At 36.4% G+C, this 19,796-nt stretch overlaps 1 protein-coding gene across 2 annotated transcripts in view; it reads right to left on the bottom strand.

The window, feature by feature from the left end:
• The window catches only part of Trappc8 (trafficking protein particle complex subunit 8), a 79,397-nt gene that overhangs the window by 45,489 nt on the left and 14,112 nt on the right, over positions 1-19,796 (bottom strand). Inside the window, exons 3-11 of one of the 2 annotated variants that reach the window (XM_042675083.1) lie at positions 19,096-19,179; positions 15,284-15,373; positions 12,758-12,932; positions 8,732-8,885; positions 6,913-7,006; positions 4,408-4,664; positions 3,664-3,779; positions 2,946-3,096; positions 1,383-1,483 (exon numbers count right to left, since the gene is read on the bottom strand). In XM_042675083.1, the coding sequence (XP_042531017.1) occupies positions 1,383-1,483; positions 2,946-3,096; positions 3,664-3,779; positions 4,408-4,664; positions 6,913-7,006; positions 8,732-8,885; positions 12,758-12,932; positions 15,284-15,373; positions 19,096-19,179 (1,222 nt within the window). The remainder of the gene's footprint in view (positions 1-1,382; positions 1,484-2,945; positions 3,097-3,663; positions 3,780-4,407; positions 4,665-6,912; positions 7,007-8,731; positions 8,886-12,757; positions 12,933-15,283; positions 15,374-19,095; positions 19,180-19,796) is intronic. The other variant, XM_042675085.1, reaches the window with a different exon arrangement.

The following is a 19,796-nucleotide window of genomic DNA, read 5'->3' on the forward strand; positions in this document are numbered from 1 at the left end:
ATTACTTTTTTTTATTTAATTTTATTGTCAAGGTGATGATGTACAGAGGGGTTACAGTTATATGTGAGGTAGTGAGTACATTTCTTATCGAACTTGTTACCCACTCCCCCTCATTTTTCTCCCACTTTTCCTCCCTCCCATCCCCACCAAGTTGTATAATTCATTTCCAACATATTGTCTCATGAGTATTGCTGTTGCATTGGTTAGCCCTTTGTCCTTTCTCTCACCATTTTGTTGTTCCCCTTCCCTTCCTTTTAGGAATAGGCATTTTTCCACTAGTGGTCACTGAAATATCTCAACTGGAGACAGCATGGGACCAATGTGACTAATGATATCTCACTCTTTTTCTTTTTCTTTTGTAAGAACATAGAATCAGGACTGGGAAGGTGGCTCGGTGGTAGAGGGCTTGCTTGGCATGCCTCAAGCCCTGGGTTCGATTCCTCAGCACCACATAAGCAGAAAAAGCTGGATGTGGAGCTGTGGCTCAAGCGGTAGAGCACTAGCCTTGAGCTGAAGAGCTCAGGGACAATGCCCAGGCACAGAGTTCAAGCCCCACTACCGATCAAAACTAGCCTTGAGCTGAAGAGCTCAGGGACAATGCCCAGGCACAGAGTTCAAGCCCCACTACCGATCAAAAAAAAAAAACAAAAGCTAAAAATTGCCAGCTCCAGAAATGTCTTCAGGGCTATCAAATCTCAAAAAGACCTTCCTGGGCTGGGAAGGTGGCTCAGTGGTAGAGCGCTTGCCTTGCATGCATGAGGCCCTGGGTTCGATTCTTCAGCACCACATAAGCAAAAAGAAAAAAAGCCGGAAGTGGCGCTGTGGCTCAGGTGGTAGAGCGCTAGCCTTGAGCTGAAGAGCTGAGGGATAGTGCCCAGGCCCAGAGTTCAGGCCCCACGACCGGACCCCAAAAAAAAAAAAAAAAGACCTTCCTCCTAAGGTCTATTTAAAAAAAAAAATATGAACCTTGTATAACAACCTCTTACAAACCAGCTTATAATTTCCATATAAGCAGTAAGTTCTAATTAAACTATTTATACAAAATACTTCTCATTTTCAACCCATAGGGTATTATTTAACTTTATATGTTTTGCCTGATTAACAAGAAAGCTTCAAATGGCCAACTTTTGGCTTGACAAATGTCCCCAAAATTCAGATCACTCTCAATATAATGTATTATTTCAACATTAAACATAACAAATTCCTACTTCACAAATTCAAACTACACAAGGTATCAACAAAGAATGTAGTAAAATACAAATTCTTCATCTCAACTTCTGACTACAGTAACTTAAGAATCTAGAGAATGACAAAGAACCATTTATAATAATGTGTCAAATTTACCTCTAAATGGGCAAAATAAAAATATTGTAGCCACCTACTTGCAGATATCCCTGTATGTCTGAATTGCTGTATCCATATAATGAGCTGGGTATGGCCGAGGTGCTCCTGGTTGAAGAAAAGCTGACACTGCTGCCATTTCCTAAAAGAAAAAAAAACGTAATTTATATTACTTCAAAAAGGAGAAATAAGCTGGACACCAGTGGCTCACACCTATAATCCTAGCTACTCAGGGGCTGAGATCTGAGGATCATGGTTCAAAGCCAGCCCGGGCAGGAAAGACTGTGAGACTCATCTCCAATTAACCACCAGAAAACTGGAAGTGGCGCAGTGGCTCAAGCGGTAGAACACTAGCCTTGAGCTGAAGAGTGTGGGGACAGTGCCCAAGCCCAGAGTTCAAAGAAAAGATAAGATTAAGGCTTAAATTCAGTGACAGCTTGGACTACACAGCAAATCCCTGTCTCAAAAACTAAAAAAACACACAAAAAAAATGAGAACTCCAAAATGACCTAATAAACACCAAGTGAAATAAGCCTTGCTTACGATTTCTGATACATGTCTTTTCCTACTCTAGTTTTTCAATGAATAGAGGACAGGGCAATGATAGGATTGTACAGAAAACAATATACTCACGTATCATTTAATAGCAAGGAAACATTTTAGAGAAGTTCCTCATAAGGGAAATCTGTGCAGCCATCATAGGATACTTACAAACACTTATACAGTTATGATACCACTAGGTGATATGTATCACTAAGTGACATAGCTTTATGAGACAACCATTATACACACGGTTATACTGTGATTACATTTTCCCAACATTTTCTACTATCTGTTAAATACTATATTTAACAAAGGTAGCAGCTCTATGACAGAAACAAATTTAGCACTTCAAAATAAATTCCTATTTACTCTAACACAGTATATGTACAACCTGAAAGCAATTGTAGTTTATAAAAGCTGTCTTAGGTCTGGGAAGGTGGGTCAGTGGTAGAGTGCTTGCCTTGCATGCATGAGGCCCTGGGTTCGATTCCTCAGTACCACATAAGCAGAAAAAGCCAGAGGTGGTGCTGTGGCTCAAGTGGTAGAGCACTAGCCTCGAGCTGAAGAGCTGAGGGACAGTGCCCAGGCTCTGAATTCAGGCTCCATGACCAAAAAAAAAAAGCTGTACTAAATGTAATAAGCATTTTGAAAAAGGGTGAATTCATCTATGCAAATGAAATACAAACATAAACATTAAATGGTACCTTGAAAGAGGACCTATATAATCTGAACAGGCAGCTTAGAATGTCTGGGAGGCCTCTAAGGGAATACAAAAAAATACCAAAATGTAAATAGTTGTGAGAGTAGAAGTGAAAAAGAGGACTCCTATCTAATGAAGTTACCGTGTGGGTGAACATGCCTTAGGATCACAGTTGGGTGGGCAGGGCTCAATGGGACTCCTCTCAATAGGAAGTTCATATCTAGCTTTATTTTCTTAAAATGCTCCCAACAACTAGGGATGTAATAGTTCAGTGGTAGAGCATTTGCCTAGCATGCATGAGGCTCTTGGGTGTGATCCCCAACACACAAAAAATAAAAAATAAAAGTAAATAAATACCAACCAAGGCACCAGCTGCATAAAGCATTGCTTGATCATTAAGAAAATCCTTCTTTGCAGTGTGGTAACAATTATAAGCCAAATCATAATGTTGCACCAAAAAACATAAGTCAGCCATTTTCCTGATCTGAAGCTCTGGTGCTTCTGGTGGATATCTGCAAATATAAAATAAATGAAGAAAAGAATTATAATTTATGACCCACAATATCATTAAATATAAACTGTATAATAAGCTATTTAACTATTTAAAACATGAGGAAAATTAGTCCTATTTTACAAGAATTCTATCTCCAAGGAGAATATCAGTTTTCAAAACTACTTAAAAACATAAAGCTAACTTAATTTATAAACTTGACCAGTACATTGGTGTGATGATATACACCTGTCATCCCAGCCAATTGGTAGATATGACAGGAAGAAAGCAATCTAACATCAGCCTGGGCAAGAAAGTCAAGACTCCATTAAAAAAAAGTGAAAAAAACTGAAGAAAAACATAGCTACTGGCATGGCTCAAGTAGCAAGCATAAGGCCTTGATTTTAAACCCAAGTACCACTACAAAAACAAAAAAGTTTACTTTTAAATGTCCAATTCAAAATTCTAAATTAAATCATTTACTTATCACCTGAGATTTAACAATTATGAAACTGAGAAACACCTATTTTTTTAAGGATCTATAAATAAAAAATCAGAGTTAAAAAGAGAAAAAAAGTATTTTACTCACAGCAACCCAGATGTATTTTTCAGTTCATTAATGCTCTTTTCTGGAACTTTACTTCCACTAAACCATTTTTTAGTTGCAGAAAACAGAGATCGACTCAATCCTTTTCTTGATATTAGCTAAGAAAAAATATTGTTAACAAATGTAAGTATGTTGGCTTGTTTTTTATCAAAAGAAAAAATTAACTTTAAAAAGCTTGAATAAATATATTCATTTTCATTATATCTATTTTTTAAAAAAATAACTTCCAGAATTGAAACCTTTTTGTATAACTACTTAAAATAATAATAAAAATGATTTAATATGTGAGTAAAATACTAACGAAAACGAGTAAGCTTCTTCTAGGGCTGAACATTTCATCACTGCTAATAATTTTAGTTAAGTTCTTAGTATCAGATTATTATGAAACAAAAAATTTTAAAAACCTTTAAATAGTTTATAATACTACATTCTTAATTTCACTATTTACCAAATTTTTTTTTTAAAATCCAGCTGGGTGCCAGTCGCTCACGCCTAGAATCCAAGCTACTCAGGAGGCTGAAAGCTGAGGATCAAAGTTCAAAGCCAGGCAGTAGAGTCTTATCACCAATTAACCACTAGACAACCAGAAGTGGCCCTATGGCTCAGAGGCAGAATGCTAGCCTCGAGCAAAAGAGCTCAGAGACAGTGCCCAGGCCCTGATTCAGGCCCCATGACTGACAAAAATCATCATCATCATCATCATCATTATCATCATCCAAAACTTACCTGATCATTTAATTGCCGAATGGTTTTCTCTATATGAGGTAAAAGGCCACGAAATGTAAACTCTTGTATAAACTGTCGAATTCTATCATGATCAGTAAGAGTTAAACATGCACCATGAATTACTCCAGTATTTGCTTTCTTTGTTTCATGTAATGATGAAGCAGATTTGACATGATCTTGGCCATCCATGCTATTGGAAGGATCACTGGATTGGTCCAATTGAAGTGGGTGGGCTCTGAAGTTATTTGGTAAGCCATCTACTGAAAAAACACCTTTATTTTACTCTCAGAATTTAAAAAAAATTGATAATCCTATCATACAACTGAAAATGATGAAATCCTTTCTGTATTATCTAATAAGTCTACTGAAACAGTAACATCAACATTTTCATCTCTGAAATTAAAGGGATTAAATCAATACTTAACATATGTATAATAGAAAATGAATTCAGCCTACAATCCTAGCTACTCAGAAGGTTGAGATCTGATAACTGACAACCCATGGTTTGAAGCCTGTCCAAGCAGAAAAGTCTGTAATACTCTATCTCCAATTAAACAGCAAACAGTAGAGGTATGGCTCAAATGACAGAGTGCCAGTCCTGGTTGAAATAAGTTAACGGAGAACTTGAGCATCTGAATTCAAACCCCACTAAGGCATAAGAAAAAAAGAAACTCAGCAAGCTGCGAATGTGGCTTAGTGGTAGAGTGCTTGTCTAGCATGCATGAAGCCTGGGTTCAATTCCTCAGGACCACATAAACAGAAAAGCCAGACATGGAGCTGTAGTAGCTCAAGGGGTAGAGGACTAGCCTTGAGCAAAAGAAGCTCAGAGACAGTGCTCAGGCATTGAGTTCAAGGTCCATCCATGACTAGTAAAAAAAAAAAAAAAATCAGAAAAAAAAAAAAGAAAAAAAGTCCAATTTAAAAATAAATTCTGTTGCTCATGCCTATAATCCTACCTACACAAGTGGCTGAGATCTGAGGTTCATTTCAAAGCCAGTCCTGGCAAGAAAAGTCAGTGAGACCTGAGCTGTGGCTCAAGTGGTAGAGCACAAAAGAAGCTCAGGGACAACACCTAAACACTGATTTGAAGCCCCAGGACTGGAGCATACATGCATACACACAACGTTATAAAAACAATATAATGAATTATTTAGTGTGAAAAACACAAAACACTAAGAAAAACAATCCAGGCATGGTGATAAACACCTTAATCCCAACACTCAGGAGGCTGAGACAGAATTAAGAGTTTGAAGTAAGGACCCAAAGGTGTGGCTCAAGTGGAAGAGCACCAGCCTTGAGTGAAAAAGCCAAGTGAGAAGTAATGCTCAGTTCAAGCCCCAGGGCTAGCACACACACACACAAAAATTAAATAATAAATAAATAATTTAAGGTGAGTTTGAGCTACACAATGAGTTCCAAAATTAACAATAGCTATTCAGGTGGAGAAAAAAAGGACAACAGTTCTAGGTTAGTGCAAACTAAAAGTATACCCCTAGTTCAACAAAGGAAGTTGGCAAAAAAGGGGACAGAGGGACTAAAGTCAAAGAGTACAAGTATGGGTCTTGAGTTCAAAACCCCAGTACCAAAATCAAACAAAAAAAAAACTTTAAAAATTTTAGTTATTCACTTTCCTCTCTAGGATGGAAACCTGAAACCATGGTCCTCAGATCTCAGCCTCCTGTCTAGGATTACAGGTATGAGCCACTGACACCAGGTATAATTTTAAGCAGCAGTAAGATGTTTTCATCCTTCCATTTAATTGATTTTTTTATCTTTATAAATGATTCTCTCTTTGAGGATAATTTTTTTTAGGGAAATGGAAATTATCCTGCTACTTGAAATGTGCATCCTGTGACTGTTAAAAAAGAATAAGCATCACTATAATGTTGATATAGCTTAAATGCACAAAAACAGGAAAGAAAAGAATGGGGTTTTTACACCTGCACAAAATGAAATGTAATAGTTATTTAAAATAATGAAAATACTTAATGACATGGGAAATGAAATATGCTAAAAAGGAATGTCAATCTATAAAAATAAAGGCATGTACCACATACAAACAAAAATTTTGTTATCACACCAAATTACAGAAACATAGCTCCCTAGATTATGTAATTACATCTACAATTTTTTTAAAGAAATGCAATACATTGCTATCAGACAACATATTTTAAATATTTAAAAAAATTAAACTCAAAACCTAAATAAAACCTTCAGGAAAAAACCCTGGCACCAAGTATGATGGCACACACCTATAATTTCAGCATTTGAAAAAATGAGGAGTGGAAATCACAAGTTTGAGATCAGCCTGGGCTATATATGTTCCAGGCCACTCTAACTACAAAGTAAGTCCCACGTCTCAAATAAAACTAAAATAAACTAAAGTGACAGAAAGAGCTAACCTGGTTGCTATTTTTGTGTTATAAAAATTCCTTCACCTTTTATCTAATAAAGATTAGCATGCTTTTAACAATATATTTTCAATCAAAAGAAAAGTACTAAGACCTTTGACTTCATTATCTAATCCATCCAACGAAAGCAAGTTATTATCAGAACTCTTATTTGATGTTATAGTACAAGGGCCATCTTCATATGATTCCTATCAAAAAAAAAAAAACAACAAGCATTAGCAATTATATTTAATCAGGTTTAAGACACCATGAATCTATCAATAACTGTTCTACTCACTGCTGGCTTCAATTATTTGCTAAAGCACTACTATTTTTTTTTTCTAGTCTTCTAAATTCCTAGCTTTTTCTCTGTATCTTATTCTGTCATGCCAATCCACACCTCAGTGTATATATTGATATATGATATGTACACATTCAATCACATATATATCCACAGATACTCAAATACACATATACATATGCCTATTAATCTTAAGGAATAATGGCAAGAGAATGTACTACCAGACTCAGGCAGGAGGAAAAAAGATAACAGATCTCCTGTCTTGAACCCAAGGCACCTAGGATGTAGCAGTGAGTTCTGAATAGACTGAAATCTATAGTATTTATTTCTACAAAGGCACTGGTTTCTCAATCAACAAAGAAAACTAAAAATACTTAGTCTACTCCATAAAATGAGCAAATAAATACAACGTATTATTCTGAGTATTAACTTCCTATATTTTGAAAGTTATCTTAAATAGTAAACTGATATGGTCACCATCTCCCAACAAAGGACCAATGTGAACAATGTAAACAAGCAAAGAGAGAAAAAAGTTTTTTCTGGTCATACAAGGGTTTGAACTCAAGGGCTATGCTTGCTAGGCAGGTACTTACTACCTGAGTCACATCCCCAGTCCTTTTATTTTAGTTATTTTTTTCAATAGGACAGCCAGCCAGACTGGACCACAATATTCCTATTTATACTTTCCAAGCAGCTAGATGACAGGCACATGCCATTGCACCCAGCTTCTTACTGGTTGAGGTGGGGTCTTGCTAACTTTTGGCTAAGAATTGCAGCAATCACAATCCTCTCCACTGTTGCATTCCCAATAGCTAGGATTACAGACATGAGCTTTTCGGAAATAGAATGGGTCACTTAAGGGAAATGGCAAGTAGATGAGTCATTTATATAGGTTTGTTTTATTTGTTTGTTTTATTTATTTTTGTTTGTTTGAGACAAGGTCTGGCATTTAACAACCAAGGGGGCATACAACTGTACTTCAATTGTTTGAAAGATTATTAAATCTTACTACAAACCCATTCAGCTAACAGATAAATCATTAATAGTAGTCTAGGACTCACTTAAGGAGTAAGGAAGAAAGAAAAAACACTCCCTAAAATTCAAAACAAAAAATATATTCACCCACTCTAAAATGTAGCCATAGAACATGTCTGAAATGCAGGAAGTCCACAAAAATTATAAAAACTAACTATAAGCATCCATAATGAACTAAATGAACAAGTCACAATTTCTATTCTCTGTATGTCTACCCAAGTCTCATTGAATTCTTACTTTGAAATTCACTTTTCATTTCTTTTTAGGGGAAAAGATGAAGGAGTGACACTGATCAATATGCATTGTACACATAATTTGACATGTTAAACTGAAATCCCTTTGTAGAACTAAAGAAAAATGTGATTTGAAGAAAACTTCAGCACAAGAAAAAAAGAGCAACTAAGAGTATACTTGAAAACAACTGTAGCTTTTGAAACACTGAATTAAGCACTCAGAGCTGACAGAATAAAACTAGCCAAAGTCTACAATATAAATATTAATAACTATATGACTAAATCAATATGTAAACAATTGTACTTAAAGTATTGTCATAAAACTAGAGCATAACTTCTATTATTTGCTTAGTTTTTACATATACCTGATTTTGAATACTATTTTTCTGAAGATACTGACTCCACGGATCTGGTATCTGTTCATCTGATGCTCGATTTGATGTTCGAGAATTAATTTTAAGTAAATAGCAACCCTGAGTTCCATATTTCTGTTTCATTTCTTCATAAATTGATTCAGCTCTAAAATTTTTTTTAAAATGAAAAAAGTGTTTTAGTAACCCAGGATCAGGCTTTAGACAATAACCATAAAATAATATAAAAACAATACTCCCAAAATAGGCAAACAGAAAACTGAGAATTATTTAAATATTAAAACAAAAATCATGATCCTTACTGAAATTTAAATTTTAATTGAATTGAGAATTACATTTTAAAGGGCAATTACCAAAGTATATTTCATGAAACAAAACTCTTCCAGATAATTCTATCTGTTATCCAAACAAACCATTGAACTAGTTGGTTAATCTAGTTTGGGAAAGATACAGAAACAAGTTTCTTTTTAGCACAGACCATGTATGAGCTTTCCTTGTGCAAATATACAATGCCATACTCTAGACAGCAGCTTCCAAACTTGTGTATCAGAAGTTTTTTCTGTTAACTATGGAAACTAAGCATAGGAAATGTAACTGAGAGATTTCTTACTTATCAGTAAAGGGCCAAAACAGAAAACTGTACCACCAAAAACAGGACACAAGTTCAAAGTAACAAAGAGATGGAAAACTGAACGAAAGCAACTAAAGCATTTATAACATAAAATTTACTCCTTTGTTGTGAGTTTTATAGTAGCTGAAATCATGAGATACTCCTCAGAAGCAGCAAAAAGCATTCTGATTTCCATACTTGAATAAAACAAAACCATGCTAAATGGTAGGGGACAAAATAGTTCAATTGAAATAAGGCAGCCTAAGAAATAATCAGTGCAACTTAGGAAGTGCAGTTTTGGTCTCTAAAGCTAACCCTGCATAAAGCTAACCCAGTTTATTTTTCAGTAAACCAGTCACTTGGTGGAAAAAATAAAAAAGGGAAAAAAATGGAATATGAAAGCTTATTCAAATGAAAATGCTGATACTAAACAAGTAAGCCTTGCAAACTAAATCACATTATGCCTTATTACAAGCATCCTAATAAAAGCTATAAAAATATACAAAACCAACAAAAATATGTATATAAATATACACACTCAAGTACAATAAACCAAACTCTTGCTCACTTTAACAATGATACTGCTATGGGCTGGAAATGTGGCTTAGTGGTAGAGTGCTTGCCTAGCATGCATGAAGCCCTGGGTTCGATTCTTCAATACCACATAAACAGAAAAAGCCAGAAGTGGTTCTGTGGCTCAAGTGGTAGAGCACAGAGAGGCTCAGGGACAGTGCTCAGGCCCTGAGTTCAAGCCCCAGGACCAGGAAAAAAAAAAAAAAAAAGATAGTACTAAACATTGAGTCACCAAAAATTTGTAATTCCAGCTACTCAGGAAGCAAAGGTTGGAAGAACACAATTCCAGTCTAGCCTGGACGTAAAACTCAGCAAGACTCCGTTTCAACCAATAAGCTGACCATTATGGTACCTAGCTACACTGAGGCAAAGGTAAGAGGAATCAGGTCCTGGTTGGCCCCAAGCAAAACTTAGACTGGAAAACAACTAAAAGCAAAAGAGGACTGGGGGAAGGAGAAAACATGTCTCACACAGTAGAGGGCCTTCCTAGCAACAGTGAAGGCCCTGAAATAAAACCCTCGTACAAAAAAAACCCTAAACTAATACTTGAATTACTACTTAAATCTTCATCACAATCATATTCAACTGACAGAAACTAATTTAGTAACCAGTTCTTTTTATTTCTATTTATTGCATATTTTATCCAACAAGTTAAGAAAAATCCTAAAGATGAATAACTGGTGAATAAAGATAGTAGTTCTTCAGGTCTACTGAGCTTAATTTATTGAAAAATGGTTAGAGATCTAGGCATGGTAGCTCATATCTATAATCCCAGAACTCTGGAGGCTGAGGAAGAGTCTCCAGCCTAGACTGGCTCTTATTTGATCTTCTCAAACATAACAAAATCAGTTTTTAAAAAATGCTAAAGGTGCCAGGCACTGGTGGCTCATACCTGTAATCCTAGCTACTCAGCTTAAGATCTAATGATTGAGGTTCAAAGCCAGCTCAGACATGAAAGTTCGTGAGACTCTTATGTCCAATAAACCACCAGAAAACTGGAAGTGGCACTGTGGCTTAAGTGGGAGAACGCTTGAGCTAAAGAGCTGAGGAACATCGCCTAGGCCCAGAGTTCAAGCCCCACAACCAAAAAAAAAAAAGGGGGGGGCTAGAGGCTAGCATAATCCAAACATAATGGTTTGTGTAATTTTAAAATTGCATACACCAAATGTCACTAAAATATCAATTAATTCTGCTGTAGGCAGATTAAATGGCTAAATGCTTGCCTAGCAAGTGCAAAGCCCTGAGTTCAAAGTCCAGTAACACCAAAAAAAGATTAATTTGATCCACACCTTCAAACAATGGCCAAAATAAATTACAAAGCCATAAAGGGAAATTAATGTTCATAATCTTTTTCAGGAATTTATTTAGTTATTTTGAAACAGAGTCACACTACATAGTCTAGGCTGGCCAGGAACTTGCTATCCTCCAGTCTTCATCTCCCAGGGCTTGGATTTTAGGCATATACAACCATGCCTAGCTATTCTAGTTTTTAAGACAAGTTGTTCATGAATCTCAAAGATAAAAGTATTATTGCAAACCACCAATAATGAATAGTAAAGAGAACATAAGAATAAATGCTTGGTTGTTTTTGAGACTGTGAAGAATATCAAGATGAAAAAAATATATTAAGTACTGAGATCATGGTTCGAAGCATGCCTGGGCAGGAAAGTGTGTGAGACTCTTATCTCCAATAAACTACTCAGAAAACGCAAAAGTGGCACTATGGCTCTAGCCTTGTGCACAAAGAGGCTCCAGGACAGATCCTAGGCCCTGAGTTCAAGCACCAAGACCAGCCAAAAAGAAGGAAAAAAAATTACTACATCTCAGAAAGCTGAGACATGAGGATTATAGTTCAAAGTCAGCCCAGGCAAGAAAGTCTATGAGATTCCTATCTCCAATTAACCAGGAAAAAAATGGAAGTGGAACTTTGGAGTGTCAGCTTTGAGCAAAAAACGCTAAGAGCAAGTACCCAAGCTCTGAGTTCAAGTAGCAGTACCAATACACACACACACACACACACACACATACACACATTAAGTAACAAAAGGTGAGCTTGCAAATGTCAAAGAAAAAAAGTTAAAGGGAAAACTAAGAAAAAGAAAAAAATAATTTTATATAAAGAAGTAACAACCAAGACCTACAGATGTAAATGACAAGCGCTTTCAAACAAAGATTATACCATATATATTGAAAACAAATTTAGATAAGCAAATGAAATTAACATTAAATGAATGAACTGTTTAACATAACTACATTACAATTTTTTTTTTTTTTGCCAATCCTGAGACTTAGACTCAGGGCCTAGGCACTGTCCCTGAACCTCTTTGTGCTCAAGTGTTCTACCAATGGAGCCACAGTACTGCGTCAGGATTTTTCTGAGTAGTTTATTGGAGATAAGAGTCTCATAGACTTTCCTGCCCAAGCTGGCTTCAAACCATGATCCTCAGCTCTCATCCTACTGAGTAGCTAAAAACAAAGGTATGAGCTATCAGCATCCAGCTACAATAAATTTTTACTCAAGATTTTTTGGGGGTGTGGGTGGGACTGCGTGGGTTTGAACTCAGGGCCTCACACTTTATTGCTCAGCTGACACTACCATTTGAGTGGTACCTCCAATCCTGCTTTTTGCTGGCTACTTTAAAGTCAAGGTCTCCCAGACTTTTCTGCCATGGCTAGCCTTGAACTGCCATCCTGATGTCAACCTCCTAAGTAGCTAGAATAATAGACATGAGCCCTGGCACCAGGCTTTTTTATTAAAACCCAAATTTAAGCAAGCCATCTCCAAATTAATGTTAAATCTTTAGTATGAAAAATTGAAATAAAAAAAGAAAACTTACCTCTGTTCATCTCCTGCACTTACATCATGTAAAAGTACATAATATTTAAGTGTATTCGGTATAAACCACTTAGGGTAGGAATAATCATTGTTGTGCTGAATCCGATGCTGTTCTTGTGACAACTTTGAAAACTGTTCCATAGGATCAGATTCACTAGATGATACTACCAACATACCTTGTATACCATATTAAGGAAATTATCACTTATCACTCAATGATAGCTTATTAATACAAACTTGAAGGAGGCATTTTGTCAGCTAAAAAAAAGTCACATTTCACAGTTTCTCACAGATAGCACAAAATAATTTCTCCACTACTCTGACATAATTCAAGATTCAAAATCTTACAGGATATTTTACTAAAAGCTTTTATGTCACTTACATATTCAATAAGTAGATGTACAAAATGAGCAATATCAGAATTCTACAACTATTAACATGATGAAGCAATGTGGCAAATCTTGCTCTTCTCCATTTTGTGTTAATACAGTTTCATGCTTTATATTGCTTTTTCACTTTTCTCTACAACTTTATTAAGAAATTTAAAAAGCCATAATCACCAAAGGAGGACAAAATGTTTACTAAACACATGAGAGATTATTTTTAAATCTAACCTTTAGAGTAAGCAATTAATTCTGAGGCAATCACTGAAGTGGTTAGCACTGACCATTCACTTTCTCTTTCTAAAGTGCTTTAAAAACTTACTAAACCAGGTACACACCTATAATCTCAACACTCAGAAAGCTGAGGTAAGCTGGCCACAGGTGGATCACACCTGTGTAATCCTAGCTACTCAGGAGGCTGAGATCTGAGGATGCAGTTCAAAGCATGCCCAGGCAGGAAAGGCTCAAAGCCAGCCCAGACAGGAAAGTCCATGAGACTCTTATCTCCAATAAACCACCAGAAAACCAGAAGTGGCACTGTGGCTCAAGTGGTAGAGCACTAGCCTTAAGCTGAAGAACTCAGGGAGAGTGCCCAGGCACAGAGTTCAGGCCCCACAACCGACTAAAAAAAAGAAAAGAAAGCTGAGGTAGGAGGACCTAGTTAGAGGTTAGCCTGAACTATAGGGCAAGCTTCAGGTTACAGCCTGGGTGACAAAGAAAAATCTTATGTCAAAAAAGAAAAAGAATAAAGCCTTAAGGTACACTTCAAGAGTTTAAAGAGCCTGCCTAGCATGATACCCTGAGTTCAATCCCCAGATTATCAAAAAAAAAAAAAGAAAAAGAAAAAAGAAAAGCAAAACAAATGTATTACGTATAAAATATTCAAGTTAAAGAAATAAGAAAAATAAAAGGCAAACTCTCAGTTGTCTTATTTTATAATCAAAACTAATCAAAATTCATGATGGGTACTAGTAGCTAATCCTAGCGACTTAGGAGGCTGAAATCTGAGAATCATAGGTAGAGCCAGTCCAGGAAGACAAATCTGAGATACTGTTATCTCCAAGTAAGCAATATAGCGGTGGAACTGGAGGCATAGCTCAAGAGGTACAGTGCCAGCCTTGAGTGAAATAAGCAAGAGCATGATGCCCTAAGTTCAAGCCCTAGAAGTAACTCAAGAAAAAAATAATCAAACCTTAATTTATTATAGCAGTTCTGTATCAAGGACACATTTAACAAAATGATGGAGTTCGAAATGTGGCTCAGGGGGCTGAGAAGGTGGTTCAGTGGTAGAGTGCTTGCCTTGCATGCATGAAGCCCTGGGTTCGATTCCTCAGCACCACCTAAGCAGAAAAAGCCAGAAGTGGCGGTGTGGCTCAAGTGGTAGAGCGCTAGCCTTGAGCTGAAGAGCTGAGGGACTGTGCCTAAGCCTAGAGTTCAGGCCCCACAACTGGCAAAAAAAAAGAAAAGAAAAGAAAAGAAAGAAAAAAAGAAATGTGGCTCAGGAGGTAGAATGCCAGACTTTGAGGAAAACTATCACATGCTGAGTTTAGTTCCCAGTCCTAGGGGGAAAAAATTACCATAAGAAAAAAAAATTTTTCATCATGAAAAAATTAACTTCTTAGACAGTCATGGTAGTACAAACCTGCATATCCCACTTAGTGAAGCATGGTAGTGCAAACCTGCATAACCCATTTAGCATTGTAGAGGCTGGAGGAGCCTAAGCTCAAAGAATACCCCAGGCAAAGTTAGCTCAAAAATAAGAAAATAAAATTTCTCCATTCTCAGCAGGTGCCAGTGACTCACATCTATAATCGTAACTACTCAGGAGGTAGAGATCTGAGGATCATGGTTCAAAAAAAGCATGGGCATGAAAGTCTATGAGACTCTTATCTCTAACTAATCACCTAAAAGCCAGAAGGAAAGCTCTGGCTCAAGTGGTAAAGCACTGGTAAAGCACTGTCCCTGAGCAAAAAAGCTCAGGGACAGCACCCCAGTCCTGAGTTCAAGCCCCAGGACAGGGAGACCCACAAAATATTTCCATTCTCTATGGCTTCTCAACAAATTTGCTTTCATTTTCCTATTTCTAAAATTAATAGCTTCCACTAATACCTGACTTTAGGAGAACTCAAAAGGTTAAAGGATACATGCTAAATAGTGGTTCAGAAATTCATGATCCGATGATGGCATTGACTGAAGGAAGGTCTCTCTGTAAGACTCAAACCATGGAGTTGTAGCTAAAATTAATATATAAAACAATTAAAATTGCCCAATGGAATCCGTTTACAACAGACAAAATTTCAATCCCACATTCCTAAATGATATGAGAGATAACTTTTAGCAGCGATTAAGCATTTTTCACCTGTGCTTTAAGATGTATGCATATATGTGTGTGTGTATATATATATATATATATATAATTTAAGGTATTCAAATATATTCATACATAGAAATTTTTTAAACTAAGTTATTTCCAAACCAAACCTATACAACCAATTATCTACTAATGATCTAACATTATTTATTGTGCCTCTGCTCCACTAGCCACTGTCATAAGCAGATCCTTTTTATAAATACCACTTTAGAACACTGGTTCTCAACTGAGGTTGATTTTAACTCCCAGGAAATATCTGGCACTATCAAAGTATTTTTGGTTGTCACAACTGATATGAAGGTCATGCCAACTAGTTCCTAGGAAAAGGGGTCAGGAAAAAAACAAAAGCAAAGAATTAGCTAGCACAAAATGTCAGTGAGTGTATAGCTGACAAATTCTACCTTACATCTAATTACTTGAATGTGACTATAACAAAGCCTCTTTAAAGAGAATTTCTAAAGATACTTACCTTATAAACTAAATACAGAAAAACATATTCACTTTATTGAACAATTGTGTATAATGTGATAAAAATGTCAACTCTCTTGCTATATATTAAGTAATTTATATACATCTATTCTTGCTTTATTTGAAATTATTCAAATTTGATTTTAGAAGGTTTAACTATCCAAGTTAAAGTTTCACTATAACACTCCACCTTAAGTAATTTATGCTACTTATACTTCAACTGCTGCAAATAAGGCGCATTTGTTTTCTGCTAACATTATAAATATGACACTGTGACTAGAAGAGTTGAAGAAAAAAGCCCTTCATCAAGACCAAAATGCTTATTTATTATACAAAAAAATTGGAAGTGGCACTGTGGCTCAAGTGCTAGCCTTGAGCTGAAGAGCTGAGGGATAGCCCAGGCCCAGAGTTCAGGTCCCACGACCGACCAAAAAAATAAATAAGTAAATAAATAATTCCAACAAAAGTTTTATGGTAATTATGAAGCTTATTATTATAGCATTTTCATGTTCTCTGCTATTAAAAAGGAAAAATACCAAAAACATTATATGAAAATGGTAAATATCAGAAAATATACAATCATATCTGTTACACTAGAAAACAAATTTCCTCCCCAACCAATACCATATATTGTCCCACCAAATCAGTCAAACATTCTCTTGAAGGCAAATTAATGTAGATTTTCATTTAGTACCAACTACAAGGAAAGAGATAATGAAATTTTGGTTAAGTAAAAAGGTACTTCCACAAAAATGAGGAAATAAGTATGCACCTCTATCTATATTATTTTTTTTACCTTTGGCTTCATTGCTGACTAATTTTTTTTTTTTTTGGGGGGGGGGGTCCAGTCATGGGCCTGAACTCTGGGCCTGGGTGCTGTCCCTCAGCTCTTCAGCTCAAGGCTAGCGCTCTACTACTTGAGCCACAGTGCCACTTCCAGCTTTTTTTTTTCTGTTTATGTGGTGCTGAGGAATCGAACCCAGGGCCTCATGTATGCAAGGCAAGCGCTCTACCACTGAGTCACCTTCCCAGACCGAGCTAACGAAATTTAACAAACTGTAGTCATATAGTTTCATACTGATTCATAGAATTGAGACTTCTGAATTTAAAAAAGCAGATCTTCCAAAACACTTATTTTTTAAAACACTATTTGTAGTAACAAAAACTAGAAAACCCGTATGCCATCAGAATGAGACTGGTTAAATAAACTATGATACATCTGTAAATGCTACAGGATGCAGCTATAATAGAGAACAAAACTGTCTCTCTCTTTGGACTGCTAAAATGTTCTTTTGGATATATTAAGTGAAAATAGCCAACAGCAGAACAGTATATTTTTCTGTAAGAAAAGAAAAAAACATGGAAGTGGCACTATGGTGCAAAGTAATAAGAGCACTAGCCTTGAGCCAAAAAATCTCAGAGACAGCACGCATGCCCTGAGTTCAAGCCCCATGACTGATAAAAAAACAAAAACAGAAACAGAAAAGTGTAGAATTTCATTGCTGGGCACCAGTGGCTCAACTTATAATCCTAGCATCTCTGGAGGCTGGGATCTGAGGATCGTTCATGGTTCAAAGCCAGCCCGGGCAGGAAAGTCCATAAGACTCTTATCTCCAAATAACCACAAGAGAAACTGGAAGTAGTGCTGTGGTTGAAGTGGTAGAGCACTAGCCTCAAGCTGAAGAACTGAGGGACAGCACCCAGGTCCAGAGTTCAAACCCCACAGCCAACAAAAAAAGAAAAGAAAAAAAAAACGAAGAAGGAAGAAGGAGGAGAAGAAGGAGAAGGAAAAGGAGAAGGAGAAGGAGAAGAAGGAGAAGGAGAAGAAGAAGAAGAAGAGGAAGAGTCAAATCTAACACATTTGAGCTGGGAATGTTGCTGAATAGTAGAGGGCTCAGCCAACATGCATGACCACCTTGGGCTCAATCCCCAGCACTGCTGGGGGGGGGGGGGGGGGTTGTAAACTAATACAATTAATTATCTAAAAGCATAGAAGAAAAAGAAGAAAGGCTATTTTAAAAAAGAGAAAGGACATGGACAAAGATTAGACAGGGCTGTACCTATGTTTCAATTTGATTTTGGAATTATATAAATATATAAATTAAAAAGAAAAAATACACATACAGCTAGGCACTGGTGGCCCACACCTGTAATACTAGCTACTCAGGAGGCTGAGATCTGAGAATTGCAATTCAAAGCCAGCCCGGGCAGGGAAGTCCGTGAGACTCTTATCTCCAACTAACCACCAGAAAATCAGAAGTGCCGCTGTGGCTCAAGTGGTAGAGCACTAGCCTTCAGCTGAAGAGCTCAGGGACAGCACCAAGGCCCAGAGTTCAAGCCCCACAACCAACAAAAACAACAAAAAAACTCCACAAAAATACATACATACACTAGTTCTTAAATTGAAATATTAACTTCCAAGTTCTATTGTAAAAAGATACCAGATACTCAACTAAATATGAAGAACAAAGGAAAAACTTACAATGAATTTTCTGTTTAGAAATGAATTTTCATCCTTCAGATAGGTCATATTCAGGGTAAGTAAAGTTTCCCCCTTCCATGTTTCCTTGAGGGGCTGTAAAAGTAAATATGTGGTTCCTTTGTCCTCCTCTAATTTCACAATGGAAATAATCTAAAGACTTCTATATTTTTTAATTTTTCAAATGACATTTTTTGTAGAAAGTAGGAAAACTAAAACCTTTTAAGTGTATTATGCTACAAGAAAGCTTAGAAATAAATTTTTCCCCTTAAAAATCTCATGCATTTTGAGATAAATCACTATTTGGCCCATGAGCCTTTCCATTTCTACCTATACAGAACATACTTTTTCTCGGTAAGGAAGGATGCTCTCTTTTATTATCAAAGTAAGATGCAGCTCAAACTATACTATTCAAATACAATGCCTATTTTTAGCAGAGGATACAAATGAAGAATATGCACAACAGATGATTAATAGACAACAGGATTAAGACAAAAGTTGAACAAGCCTTATCAGACCTCTTTTCAGAGAAATACGACATATTAATTGTGACAAAGTTGAAAAAGTATGAAAAAGGGAATAGACAAAGAGTAGAGTGGGAACAATCTAGAAAACTGAGAACCCACAATAAGAAATACCTGTGCATAATGAGGATTCTTTCATTTCCATCAAAGTGTCTTTCCAATTACTGTACCAAGGAACACTAGCCTTAATTGACCGATCTGATAAAGAAAATATGGTACTGTTAAGCTAGGCTTATGAGATAAGTAACATTTCTTAAACACAATGGGTGAAAAGTATGCTGATTCACATTAATGGCAAAAAAGCAAACTTTTGGACATAAAATTAGCACCTCATTAAAATAGATAAAACTGTTTTTAAAATAACCGCCAGAGTATTATTCTGTCATAATGTAATTTCATTCAAATGAATTTAGTACTTCATCATATCTTATTTCCAGTTTTCAAGGTCGTAAAAAATGCTGAGATCTAGAGTAATATAGCTCATATGCTTAGCAAGCATTGCTTAATCCCCAGCACCAAAACAAATTTTTAAAAAACTCAAAGAAGCTGGGCGTCGGTGGCTCATGCCTGTAATCCTAGCTACTCAGGAGGCTGAGATCTGAGAATCGCAGTTCAAAGCCAGCCCTGGCAGGAAAGTCCCTGAGACTCTTATCTCCAATAAGCCACTAGAAAACCGAAGTGGCCCTGTGGCTCAAGCGGTAGAGCGCTCACCTTGAGCTGAAGAATGCAGGGACAGCGCCCAAGCCCAGAGTTCAAGCACCACGACCGACAAAAAAAAAAAACTCAAAGGAGTGTTGTAAGTTAACACCAAAGAA

The sequence above is a fragment of the Dipodomys spectabilis genome, unplaced genomic scaffold (assembly GCF_019054845.1).
Source record: "Dipodomys spectabilis isolate Male_0828 unplaced genomic scaffold, ASM1905484v1 ptg000024l, whole genome shotgun sequence".
Classification (NCBI taxonomy): Eukaryota; Metazoa; Chordata; class Mammalia; order Rodentia; family Heteromyidae; genus Dipodomys; species Dipodomys spectabilis.